This window comes from Pholcus phalangioides, unplaced genomic scaffold (genome assembly GCF_987345545.1).
Source record: "Pholcus phalangioides strain wild (caught in Gottingen) unplaced genomic scaffold, Ppha-v1.0 ptg000042l_1, whole genome shotgun sequence".
In the NCBI taxonomy this organism is placed as follows: domain Eukaryota; kingdom Metazoa; phylum Arthropoda; class Arachnida; order Araneae; family Pholcidae; genus Pholcus; species Pholcus phalangioides.
In genome coordinates this window covers 2,226,724-2,240,012 of record NW_028301628.1, presented here as the reverse complement: position 1 = coordinate 2,240,012, position 13,289 = coordinate 2,226,724, and the positions used below count along the sequence as shown (strand labels likewise).

The following is a 13,289-nucleotide window of genomic DNA, read 5'->3' as shown; positions in this document are numbered from 1 at the left end:
TAATACTTGGCACTGCCTGGGTTTTCATCTATATTGGGAGCATCAAAACAGTCACAAACCATTGTAAAGGAATAAACATGTCTGAAACGCATTGTTTGGGAATCATTGTAACCAAAGTAAACATTCCAAACGTCATTGTTGAAGCAGAGAAACTATTGTTGCCCGACAGTTTTTTGCCTGGCTCTGACAAACTTTCAAAGTAGCCTATCGTTCAAGTCGAGTCCTGTTTAGTATATATGAGTCGTCCAGTTGCAAAACTCGTTAAGCGACAACCAGATTTTTTTACAGAAAGTGAAAAGAAACTTTTATAGAGTGTATTGTTCAAGCTGACACTTGTTAAAATGTTAATTCCTTTAAAATTTTAAATTTGAAGCAGTCAGCTCGAAAAACACACTCTACAAAGGTTACTTTTCCACTTTCTGTAAAAAAATCTGGTTGACGCTTAACGAGTTTTGCAGCTGGACAACTCATATGCAAAACTTAGCAAAGACCAGGCTGAAATTATTGATTTGTATAGAGAACACACACGTAGACACACAGAAAATCAATTTTACATACGTAGATGGAACAAGTTAAAATTGAACCAACATTAAAGCAGCATAAAGTAGTTATATATCAAGCTTTTTCTTTGTCTTCCCAACATGGGGGATATAACGAGGTGTTATTATAGCAACAAAAAAACTTTATTGATAGAATTTCTTTCTCTGAAACTCAGCACAACTGATGTCTATCACCATCTATGGGCAATTTACTACCTAGTGAGTTGTGCTGGAAGTGTAAGTGTGTGTACCTAACAGTCTGAATGTGTATCTAGTGTTGTGTCTGATTGTTCAGTGCTGCCATCCATACATATGAAGTGAAGTGAGTGAAGTGTAATGATTGAATTACATTTGAACCGTTTGGTATACCTTTTGATTCACACACAAATGAAACATAGCGTTTTCATGTAAGTGATGCATAAACAAATCTTGTTTTAGTGAATTTGGCTTTTTAGCAGAACTCTCATAAGCTATACAAAAACTGTAAAGGGACAAATTTCCAGAAGCCTTCCTCATTGCGGGGAGGTGCTATAAAGTATGAACAGTACCACCAAAATGCTGAAAAACCTTTGGACTGCAAAGATGAGGCTGAAATGAAACCTTGCTAAATTGACATCCTCTTAAGTTGACATGTTTTTCAATCCCCCTTGAGAACTCAAGTTATCAATGTTCCACTGTATTTGTATTTGAAAACACCAAAGCACAGAATTTATATTTGAAATAGACTTTACCAAAGGAAACAAAGCAAGTATCAAGTGAAACCAGACATTAAGTCAAATATGTACATAATATGATTGTGCCATAACTAGTTAAAAATCAAAGACATGAATAATGTTTAGAAATAAAAATCCAACTGCATTATAGTATGAGCAACACCAAAATAATTACTAAAGGGTTCTCATACCCTTTGAAATCATGAAAGACTATGCTCTGGTAAAAAATATCACTAAAAAAAGTACTATTTAACCATTTATTTCAAATTTTTTACACTTACTTTTGATTGTATATGCTATCTTATGCCAGTATAAAGTTTTACATATCTCTAATACTTAATCTTTTTTGCAAATTTAAAAAAAAAAATACATTCAAAACAGCTTGCACAGATGATAAAACAGCATGACATCAATGTAATTGAGAATAACAATTGATTCAAAATAAAGGAAATTGTTCGGTGATTTAAGTGAAAAAAATAATAGTAATATAAACTTAATTACCAACTGTAGTGAAAATCTCACAGTCCATACTCTGCGCAATCCTGATGGCAGCAGTACCGATTCCTCCCGTACCAGAGTGAATCAGAACAGATTCACCCCTAGATAACTGACCACGCACCATTAAAGCATAGTAGCAAGTGCTATATACAACGGGAACAGTAGCAGCATCTTCCAGAGTCCAATGATTGGGTACATCAAGCATGAACATAGGAGACCTGTGAATTGTTGTTGCCATAGCTCTATTGGAACAGGCACCCATCACTCTTCGCCCATCAGGTGTAACACCAGAGAATTCCAGGCCCAGTACACATGGATCATTTCCAATTTCATCTGGAAGAAAAAAATTGTACTTACAGATGAATGAAAAAACAAACACAAGGTATCAGGTTATGCCATTCTTGGGAAAAAATTTCCCCTATAAGCTTGCTCACGACAAAAGTACTTTCGAGCTTGCAAAACTTACCATTGGTGCATATGACAGACTGCTTTGCAGCATGTAGAAAAAAATGGGTCCATGCAGGTAGAAAAAAAAATTTGTGAGAATGTTGCTTAACCCTTTAAGCGGCACAGCAGAAATCACTAAACCTCCTTCAAAAAATGTCATACCTTTTTTAATTAATTAGACTTTCTTCTGATTTTCAGTGGATGCAAGCTAAGGAGAATAGGGGAAAGTGTTCTATTGAAAAATCAACTTTACAAAGTATTTGGGCTCATCAACGCTGAAATAAGAGGTTTTTAAGGAGACAAGAAATCTTGTCAATAATGTTTGAAGCAGCATTTTTCCACCTATGGTCCACAGGCAGACTTGACAATTCAATTTTGACTGGATGGAAAATTAACCAGTTGTTGTAATTGATATTATAGTAATATCCATTACTGATTCACAAATAAAAACTGTACCTTCATAATTAGGTTCATAATACCTTGTCAAGGAAAAAACGGGAAGTCGTGATCCTAAATATGGGATTACTGCAAAAAGGGGTGAAGAGTGGGGAATATAAAAGGTTGCTATAAACCACAGTAAACAAAATTTTGACGGAAAAACATTCAAATGACTCGATTACTGTGTAAAATACGGGATGTCACCAATTGTCTTTAAAGCATTGCCATAAAGTCAGCAAAATTCCCAATTGCAGTGAAAATTGCTGAAAAATTGAGGAAAAACAGTTTAACTTGACAATGTGAAATGAATATTTATACCCAAAATTATCATAAGTTATAAAAACACTGTTTAATAATGATTTTAGTGAACATTATAAATTTGGGATTTGAACATTGAAAAAATGGGACAAATGTATAAAAAGAAATTCAGAACCACTAAAATTACAGAAATGTCCCATAATACAAGACGCAAAGTAGTCCGTTGAACTGTTTTAGACATTTTAATGGTCCTTGGGTTCAGAAAGGTTGAAAAACACTGGTTTATAGGATTAACAATAGAACCTGAAAAGCCACTGATTGTACAGAAAACAATATCATGCTGTTCCTTGAATCTACTAAGTCAATGCTTCACTGCAAGAAAACCAGTGTTTTCTAATGAAAAATCATTTTTTCAGAAATTTTATCAGCATCATCTGATGAAATGTGCTCATTAAACTATGTACTTTGCATTTATGATCCATAAAGAAAGGCACGGAAAACATAACTGTCAATAATAACAAGATGTAATCACACATTTAAAAACATGGGGATGCAGCAACGAGTGTTCATTGTATAATTTTATGTAATTATCCGAATAAAATAACACTTATTTGTATAATGAAATCTATAAGCAAGGTTACAACAATATTATTAATGATCATACCGACTGCTAGCCCAGCACTCATTTTTGCTGTTGCATACATGACATCTTTGAAATTAAGGGCAGAGTAAACAACATGAATAAATGCTTCTGTTTTCCCGTTGATGTCTTTTTCATACTCAAAAGGAGATTCAATCCATCTGAAGGAAGAAAGATCACCATACTTCATGACATTCAAGAAACTATGTGGTATTTTTCTCTCTTTCACACCTAGAGGGAGAACAATATTCTCAATTTCATTACAATAACAATACAGTTCTAAAAAAATTCCCATTAAAAATCTTCTGAAACACACACAGTCCCTGCAGTCATATTTTTTTCAACATCAAAATATTTTTAACTCTTTGACTACTAACGTGACATATATATATCCCACTGAGATTTCAAAAATTACTACTGGGACAAAAATTGTTTGGAAAGTAATTGTAATGCATCTCAGTTATAGAGCAAGACCAATTGCTCATACTTTATCATTAGTTACTCAGATGGTGCTGCAGTGGGCATTGGTTTTCTGTCCTGAACTAATTAATTATTTATTTGAATTGCTTATATATTTGTGCTTGAAATATCTGTTTGTATCACCATCTCCAGGGAGTCTCATCTTCGGCTACACCATCGTTTAAGTCAAGAAAATTCTGCTGAAATATGATGTCCTACAGAAAACAAAGAGTAGGTAAATACGTTTATGTTAATGGGGAAAAATTCCAGATGGATTTCTGTTCAAGTTAGGGTTACCAGACGTCCTCCTTTTCACTTTTCGATGTCCTCCTATGTTTCTGAAAGTTTGCCATTCTGCCCTCCTTTTGAGGTTCCGTAATTATTTTTCTTTTTTCCGTGGGGAATTTTTTTTCTACCCCGAACCGTGTATGAACATGAAATACATTGCAAATATCCGAAGAAAGCCTGGCTGTGGTTGTCCATCAACGATTGCTATACATCTTTTGAATGTTGGGATCACCTTCCACTAATTGGAAAGTCACATCGCCCCTGCGCACAAATGAACAAAGAAAAGAGAACAACTATGAGTTGTCCAATGTGCAATTTTGGCTTACGTATGGAATGCTTCACCTTGTACCATACAAAACTTGAATATTTTTCATATAATAAACTTTCTAAAATAACAAGTGTGTATGAAGTAAAATGTTTGCCACAAGTGGGACACACACACATATATGTATCCCATCATTGACTATGACTAGAACATGTGTCCTAGCTTTGGTTCGAATAGCACTTGATGAAAAAAGTCCAAATTCTTAATTTGTTATACAGTCATGCCTCGGCTAACATAGATAATTTGTTCCGGAATCATGTTCATCAGCCAAAATTGTTATAAGCCAAAATGTAATTTCCCACAGGTTTCTATGGAAACACATTCGATTCATATTAGATTCGGCATACAATGAGAAGATAAGGTTTATAAAACACTAAAGGAGCTCTGTAAAAAAAAACAAAAAAATGATCAAAGGCTAGAATGAACAGTTTCAAAATTTGATAAAGTAGAATTAACAGGAAGTTAAGGTACTGTTGAAGAAGATAATTTCACTTCACACTATGTACGCAAACACTACCAGCTTTAGCCTACTGATGTCGACACAACCAAGTTGAGTTCATAGGTATCCCTATCCATTTGCTACTTCACTGGCTCATTTCTGTGTCTGATACATGAAGGTGAAAAAGATAAGCTCCTAAAATGTCCACACTATTCGATTTAATGCTAAGAGACTTGCACTAAATGAATGTGTGTTCCGAAAACATGGGCTCTTTTTTTGTTTAATGTATTTTCTATTGGTTGAATGTTTCATTTTACATGGAACGATTCAAAACTTCTAGAAAGAGAAGTGGTGTTACATCTGGAAAAAGATTCTGAGGTGGACATGAATTAATCAGGTTTGAGTGACAGTAATTCTGATGTCAATGAAAATGTTCATTAGCCAAAGCAGAAAAATAATGAAAAAATTTTCATTAGCCAAAGCAAATAAATAATGAAAAAAAATCTTTGTTATCTGAAAAATTCGTAAGCTGAGGCATTCGTTATAGCCAAAGTATCAGTTTTTTTTGTGACCTATTCTGTTCATTTCCATAGTGAATGAATGTAAAAAAATTCATAGTCAAAGAGTTAAACTTCTTGAATGGAATCATCCCCCCTTTTAACATAAAAAGAAACTCTTCCTTATTTCTACATTTCTTGGCTTTGAAATGCAGTATGTAGTCCTGGCCTTTCACGAGAAAATGAGTTGATAATATTTAGTGAACTGGGTCTTGTGTTTAAAGATCCAGCACCCAATAATATGAAAACACATATCGTTTGTTTTTAACCCCGATCCAATATTTTTTTCCACTTTTGTCTTTTAATGTAATTCGCCAAAAGTAGAAACAAGGTTCTTGTAAAAAAAAGTTAGATTGTTTTTTTTTATATGCTTACTGGCACAAACCTGTTTTAGTGATTCAATAACGATAGATAATCTCCATCTAGTTGCAAAGAAATCTAAGCGGCACAAAAAATTTTTTAGGTGGAAAAATTTTTTTTACAAGGAGAACAGGAGCCAAAATAATGCTGCTTCTTTTGAGTTTTTCAGAGCATACCGACCTTCTTTCATGTTGGCAGATATTCTGCTATAAATTCCAAACATTTTGTGCTACTCTCAGCCCGCAATTTAGTAACAACACAAAAAAATTTTAGATACCAATACTAATTTTTTAGTTGCCTTGGCGACCTGGCGCCTGGGATTTGTCCAGTCTTGATATTCATCATTAGAGTAGATAGCGATATTCAGCAGAGGAACAAGTGTGTTACTATTTATTTTTTGTTTAAAAAAAGCCTTGTTTTTTCCAACCAAGAGATTTTACAGCTTCCTTTATTAGGGATCGTTTATGTAACTTTATAGGTAAAACTTGCTTCTGAGCCATGGGTGCTCTAGCCTCCCGAGTACTTCACATGGAATGTAAAATAGATTGAGAAATTTACCAGAATTTTATTCAAAAATCAGAGTTCTTTGCATGAAGCTGAGGCCAAGCATCAGCACTCATAGGTCTAAAACATTTCAGATACCCCTAAATTTTATTCCTTTCACTCAAACTGAGCTTTTAGATTCTAGCACCATACATAAATCTACAACATGAAACGAAACATATATCAAATAAAAAATACAAAATGTGAAATTAATTCTCAAGAAAAATATCTTATTGAAAAGAATTACTGATATAATATAATGGAAAAATAATTACATGCCAAATAAAATGCTAGCGAACTATGTAATGCTAAATTATCATAGGCATAAACTTATATCCGGTCCATTAGCTTGAGCCCACTCAATATATTTTCTACTATCATAATAACTATAAAAATATTGAGTTTGAGCTCTTCCAATATTTTTAATAACCTTATGTGCTTTTGCATATTATGCTTTATATTATTTCTAATTTGATAATGCACTGGTCAGTCTCAAATCCTTTAGCTTTGAAATTATTGTGACCCCTCAGACACAGACAACAGAGGGGAAAACGTGTTTTTATTCACCCACGCAAAAGTTTTATAGGGTAACTTTATTTTGTCAAATTGGCACATCCACAGCATAACAATGGCAGTGGAGAAAGGTGTTTTGTATTTCTTCCATACAACTGACATAATATTACATCAAAAACATTGAATGGGTCAAAAGAGAATATTTAGTTAGCAAAAAAATTGCATGGAAATAACTATGTACTCTTATCCAAAACTAATGCGATACTGGTAAAATCTTACCATGTTCAACCGGAATGTGCTTGAATGAGCCCCATGACCCATTTCTGTAGACATTGAACAAGAGGTCTTTCTCAAGAATATCAGCATAAAAAGGATTATTCAAATCAAATGGTGGTGCATTATGAGATGAGTCATCATTTACAATGAATATACACCTGTAATAATAAACAAAAAATTGATCAATGTGCTGTACATACACATAAAAATATGCATTAAAAATAACAATTATTAGATGGCAGATATTCAAAAAACATGTAACAATGTGCCAGAGGGTAAAAAAGTTAACAATCTTTAGTCATCGCTATAATAATTTTATACATACTGGGAATAACTAATCCAATTCCAAAAAAGCTATGTCACGTGCTTCTAACTGGAATTCAAAACCTGTTGAACTGCAAATTGGTATGCACTAACCACTAAGTCTAAGAGCGGCATTCAGACTTAAAATTATTCATTATATTTATGTAAAATACAATATACACCTTCAAGAATATATTATGTTTTTTTATAGAAATGCTACACAATTTTCAGCTAAAGAAATGCTGGCGAAAGCTTCACCTGATTTTTTCACCACCAGGCTCCTGCCTTAAGCATTTTGTCATGCCAATAACTCCATTAGATGAACTATCTTCAGCCACTAGCCATATCCGTGCATCATCTACGTCATTCGCAGCAATCAAAGCCTTCTTTAATTCATCTACCCACTCACTGTAGCAACCGTCGCTAATTTTCACAACCGAGTCCTTGTATATTTTCTTCTCACTCGCTTGCTGCAAAAGGTACAAATAGCTTCCAAAAGAATCCGATAATTTAGACAATACAGTCAAGCTTTCTTCTCTGAAGATTTTTTGAACATATTCATTTGACTGAGTTTCTAATTTCTTATCACAGAGCGAACTCAGGAATGCCTCGGCTGGAGAAATTTGCTCTCTGTGATAGAAGATGATGAAGCTCTTACCATTTCCCAATGAGCTTAGCTTATGTATATTTTGTTTCAGGGAATGATCATTTCCGAATAGGAACGAACCAATAACAATGTCCTTTCCTTTCATCTCATTGATATCATTTGTACCAAGTTTTTTGACTTCAATGCTTCTCTGAGAGAAAATTGTAGCATCAAGACTTTCTGGATTTGGATGCATAAGTGTACCAGTCACCTTAGCACGACTGAACATTTTTACAGCATCAAACATAGATGGTAATACAGGGTGATGACCAGTGCATATTTCAACGACACTTTTTCTTCCTGTCATATTTTCGAAGATAATTTCGAGCAGAACTCTTATATGTTGCTCATCTAAGAGGGTCCTGCATAAAATATCTTTTCCGATGTTATCTATGTAACTCTGGTAAAGGTTATCAACGTTGCTCAAATAATTGTTATTGGACGACAGCTCTGAAATTTTATGAAGAATTTGTAGCAGAATATGACTTTCATTAGGATTCTGAAGATATTCGTCCAGCTTCACAGTTAATGGAATATCAACTTTCGGCAAATTAATTGGTTTTGATGATTTACCGAAAGAAAGTGAAATCTTTTTAGCCATCTCGCTGCATATATATGCATACTCCTGAGTATGAAGTTTTGAATCTTGAAATACCTGATCTGCACTACAATATGGAATGAACGTGTATTTTTCTAATATAGGAGGGTTCCTAGCACTTTGTCTCCGGGGTGCCGCTTCTAGCTTGAGGCTTCTTATTTCTATACCAGGTGAACAGCAGACTTTTGTGCTGGCATTGTAGGATACGGGAAGGCCTAGCAAGTAAAAATAAAAGAAAAACTATTTTCACAATATGCTGAGCACAATATATGCATAAACTAAAACTAAACCTCTCATAATGAATGGTCCTATCAGCAGATATCTTTTATTAATGGACACTGACTTTAGCACAGAGGTGGCCAACAGCTGGCCAGCGAGGTGATTTTGTGTGGTCCGTGACTAAGTAAACTTACTGTGTAATAAACTGATTTTCTTATCATTATTTAAGCTATCATCCACAGCAGACCTGACTAGCAGACCATTTCTTATTATCTAATCACACTGCTATTTTGTACACACATATTGTTCTTAAAGTTTGTTACATTGTTACATGGGAATTTTACCCAATTTCTTTCAGCCACCTCATTGGGCAAGTTGCTATTTTGTGGCCTCTCTATTTTTAGCTGAATGCATACTTTGTGCTGTGCTCACAGTGACAAACTTTTTCAAAGTGGATGCCAACTCACAATGACATCATCGCAAATCTCTGGTTCTGTGTAATCTCATGGGCATGAACCAGGTAATAGTGTGTGCATGCACATCCTTTCACATCTACAGGTAATCTGTCTGGTCTATGTGAAGCTAGTCCATTTTATCTTAGTACCATCATGGGTTTACCCATTCCGGATAGTCAATATCTGTAATGGGTCCCTATGAGTGACTTTTGGCACATTTTCCATCCCAATAATAAAGCCCCTCTTGAAGTTTACCGGTGCATGAATCAATTCCTAGAGTCTATTCGACCCGTGCGTCCCTACTGGTTGCCAAGGAGTAAGGAATAAAATTAACTGCAGAAAAATGTTGAAAAAACGTTTTGTCTGCAACATTCAAATTATGAATATAATTGAATGTAATAATTTGGAAAAGAAACTAATTTTTGATGTATTGCATCTACTAGCTGGAAAATAGAAAAAAAAAAGGATATGTATCAGTTTATGAAGTGGAGCCCAGGGCAAAATGTTAATGCCTAAATTTCCCATTTTACACCATATTACTTGTGTTGGGCACAAATCTGAAAGTTTTCTGTGTCATTTTACTGGTGCGGCCTATACACTGGAGTGTTGTCACTCTTGTGGCACCTGATACTGCAGCCATTCTTTATGTTTGGCCCTTGAACAGTGAGAACTTGGCCACCCCTGGTCTATCAGAATAGGGCTTGGATGTATTTTACTCAAGCTTCTGTTGCATATGAAGTCATAATAAATTATTTCACAAAATTGGCTTAGTTTCTGATAAAATTTAAATCAACAGCAATTGCCAGATTGCTAGTGTGTCACCCAGCGCCTCCATGGAGTTTTCTCCAGCATTCAACTCAACTGGGCAAAGGACTAAAATCCCTAGCCTTAGAGAAAGAGCCCAGGCCTTGTCTGGCCTGACAGATTGCCGATGTGTGGTTTTAGAGTATGCAGCATTCATGCTAAGACAAGCACACAATAATCCATAATGTAAAAAAGAAGCTGAATTTTACTACTAGGGCTGGTTGAAAAAAGCAAACACAAAATTTCTGAGCAATATTTTCTATGCCAATGTTTGCCATAAGAATCTGTTCAATCATGCTACGCCATACACCAGATAAAAAACTAAAATTAATGTTTAAAAAAATTACATTGTCTGTCTGTAAGTTCTTTGATATACCCCATCACCTGGACTGGATTTATTTTGATTGAAAGAGCTCCTGTGGGCAAGCAAAACTGTTGGCATTTGTCCACTAAGCCAAAGAATAACAAATGAGCATCCAAGTAAGATATCCATTTCTGGTTCCATTTCACAAATCCACTAGACCCTGTGGAGTTCATATCATAAATTACAAAAGAAAAGAATACAATCAGAATTAAAAACCTACATTAAAAACTTAAATTATGATATTCTACGCACAACATAAGTTTCTTTTTCTGCACAACATAAATCATCTTCAAATCTAGCCATAACTGAGAGTTAAAAATTTTTTTTTAATTAGTTAATTTGGTCAATATCTTTACTAGGACCATTTCAGTTAGGTACACATATGTGCACCTCTGGAATGAAGAGGATACAGAATTCAGTTTTTAATTCATTAAGCAAACAAATTAACATGATATTTTAACATTTTTTTCAGAATTAACCATCTACTGGGTAAATAACGAGGGGATTTCTATCACACCATATGATTAAAATCGCATTTATCATATTGAAATATCCTTTTTTTGACAAAGCTTACTTAAATTTGTAATTTTTACAGAAATTTTTCATGAAGGTAATTTTCATAATTTATGACAGATTATGATGATTATGACTGTATCCAGTGCACGTTTTTGTGATGTTGAAACAAATGAAACAAATTTTTCACTGCAGATTTGCTGTAGGCTTTTCTTTCCTGCCCAAAAGCAATTTTTAAGCAATTTCAAGGATAATTGCCCATTTTTTCTAAAACTGGTGGCTTTTTAGCATCATTTGTCTCACATTTGCAATCAGAATTTCCCATATTTTTATTGATGGAATATAATCACCTTAGTCATACACGATTGTTTATAAAAGGGTAAGGGAAGCTGGCAAACACCCACACAATATGCAAATATTTAATTTTTTTTTTTGCAATCAAAAATTTAAGGAATATTTTCACTCCTTAAAGAAACTTGGAGGAGTAAAAATGAGTTTTGATGTGTGAAATATGCATCTGGATGCATATTGACTAACATTTTCTACCCAATTGATGGAACTGCATGAATCCCACCATTGTACATACCCCAGCTGAATCAAACTAGATTGTGATACAGTTGTATAAGTAGATGCAAAATAAACTATAATGTAATTCAAAAAATTTTAAAATTAAATAGAATTTTTTGGGGAAAGAGTAAAGAAAATATCTCTTTTAAATTAAAAGTGGTGTAAAAGTTGGTTTTCAGAAGGAAAGCCTCAAAAATTAATGCATCTTTGCAATTCCTCTCACATAATTTTGGTAAACTTTAAAAAAATTATTAAATTTGGCTTCACTGGAAAACTATATAATTGTTTTCCTGACAGCAAAGTTAGTACATAATATCTGAATATATCATTTATTAAATCATATACCATCTATACTGATCGCATCTAGACATCGGAATGATGGACCATATTCATATCCATGAATTTTCACTTCACTGTAAACATCAGCTCCATCCACCATATTTTCAGCTTTGGTCTCTGGTACGTTGATTGAGAGTTTTGGATCAGCATTGATTTTACCAGTAGCTACAATTGTTTCATTCTCAACTATTTCAAATTCACCTCCAACAGTTGAAATGGAAATAATAAATATTTTTGTATCTGAAAAGTAATGACATAAAATCAAAAGAAATGAAATTGAGATATTCTTTTTTAACTAAAAAATGCTGAATGGTATTTTAAAATTTGTGTAAAATAAACTGCCCATGCATAAATATGCTTCTCAGTCATTTAAGAATGGGCAGCTTCTGAATCTTCATTACTTATTTTACTAAATGTTGATGATGGCAGATATGAAAGAGATGGTAGGTAAAGGAGCATAAGACGATAAAAATTATAGGACTCATGGTTTAACTTCACATTATAGAGCAACTAATAAAATGGGATGTATGAAAAAAAGTTTTATTGATTGGATACAAAAAACAGAAAACATGATAGAGGAGACGCAATGTATTTGATTCTGTGATACACTGAAATTTTACTGTATACTGAAAATGTGAAGAACTAATTGTTGAATCAGTTTGTTTCATAACATCACTACAGTCGACTCTCAGTATTCATGGTTTTTGTATTTTTGGTCTCTTTCCCAGTTTTTTGGAAAACACTGTTACAGCTCTATTTCTCATATCAGAACAAAATGTAAATTGTACATATTTACTAAAAGTTTTAAAAATCTCTTTTAAATGTTTTTCTTTTTACAATCAGATATGTAATTTTTTTTAAAAATTAAAAATTTGATAAGCTACATCTGCAGGAATGAAAATTTCACATCATGATCCAGGGTCAGCTGATTTAAATCAGCTTGATTTTTTTTTAAAAATCATTGATTTAAATTTCATTTTTCCTTTGTATTAACTTCAATGATATCAAAGTAAAAATAACCTAATGTGTTAATCCATGTTATTGAAATGCTGTAAAGTTGTCAATTTAAAGAAATATAGAAGATCTGGTAAATATATAGACTTGAACCTAATCTTTAGATACAGTGCAGAAAGATAGCTGTTCTATTTCTAGATTTTCTTGAACAATCCTTTGTTTTCTGAAGTGCCA

The 13,289-nt window shown here is 33.6% G+C and overlaps 1 protein-coding gene across 1 annotated transcript in view; it reads right to left on the bottom strand.

Moving 5' to 3' along the window:
* The window catches only part of LOC149063875 (fatty acid synthase-like), a 64,737-nt gene that overhangs the window by 18,597 nt on the left and 32,851 nt on the right, over nucleotides 1-13,289 (bottom strand). Inside the window, exons 14-19 of the mRNA XM_089254593.1 lie at nucleotides 12,108-12,341; nucleotides 10,666-10,842; nucleotides 7,855-9,055; nucleotides 7,297-7,451; nucleotides 3,558-3,764; nucleotides 1,754-2,083 (exon numbers count right to left, since the gene is read on the bottom strand). Coding sequence (XP_089110719.1) covers nucleotides 1,754-2,083; nucleotides 3,558-3,764; nucleotides 7,297-7,451; nucleotides 7,855-9,055; nucleotides 10,666-10,842; nucleotides 12,108-12,341 — 2,304 coding nt within the window. The remainder of the gene's footprint in view (nucleotides 1-1,753; nucleotides 2,084-3,557; nucleotides 3,765-7,296; nucleotides 7,452-7,854; nucleotides 9,056-10,665; nucleotides 10,843-12,107; nucleotides 12,342-13,289) is intronic.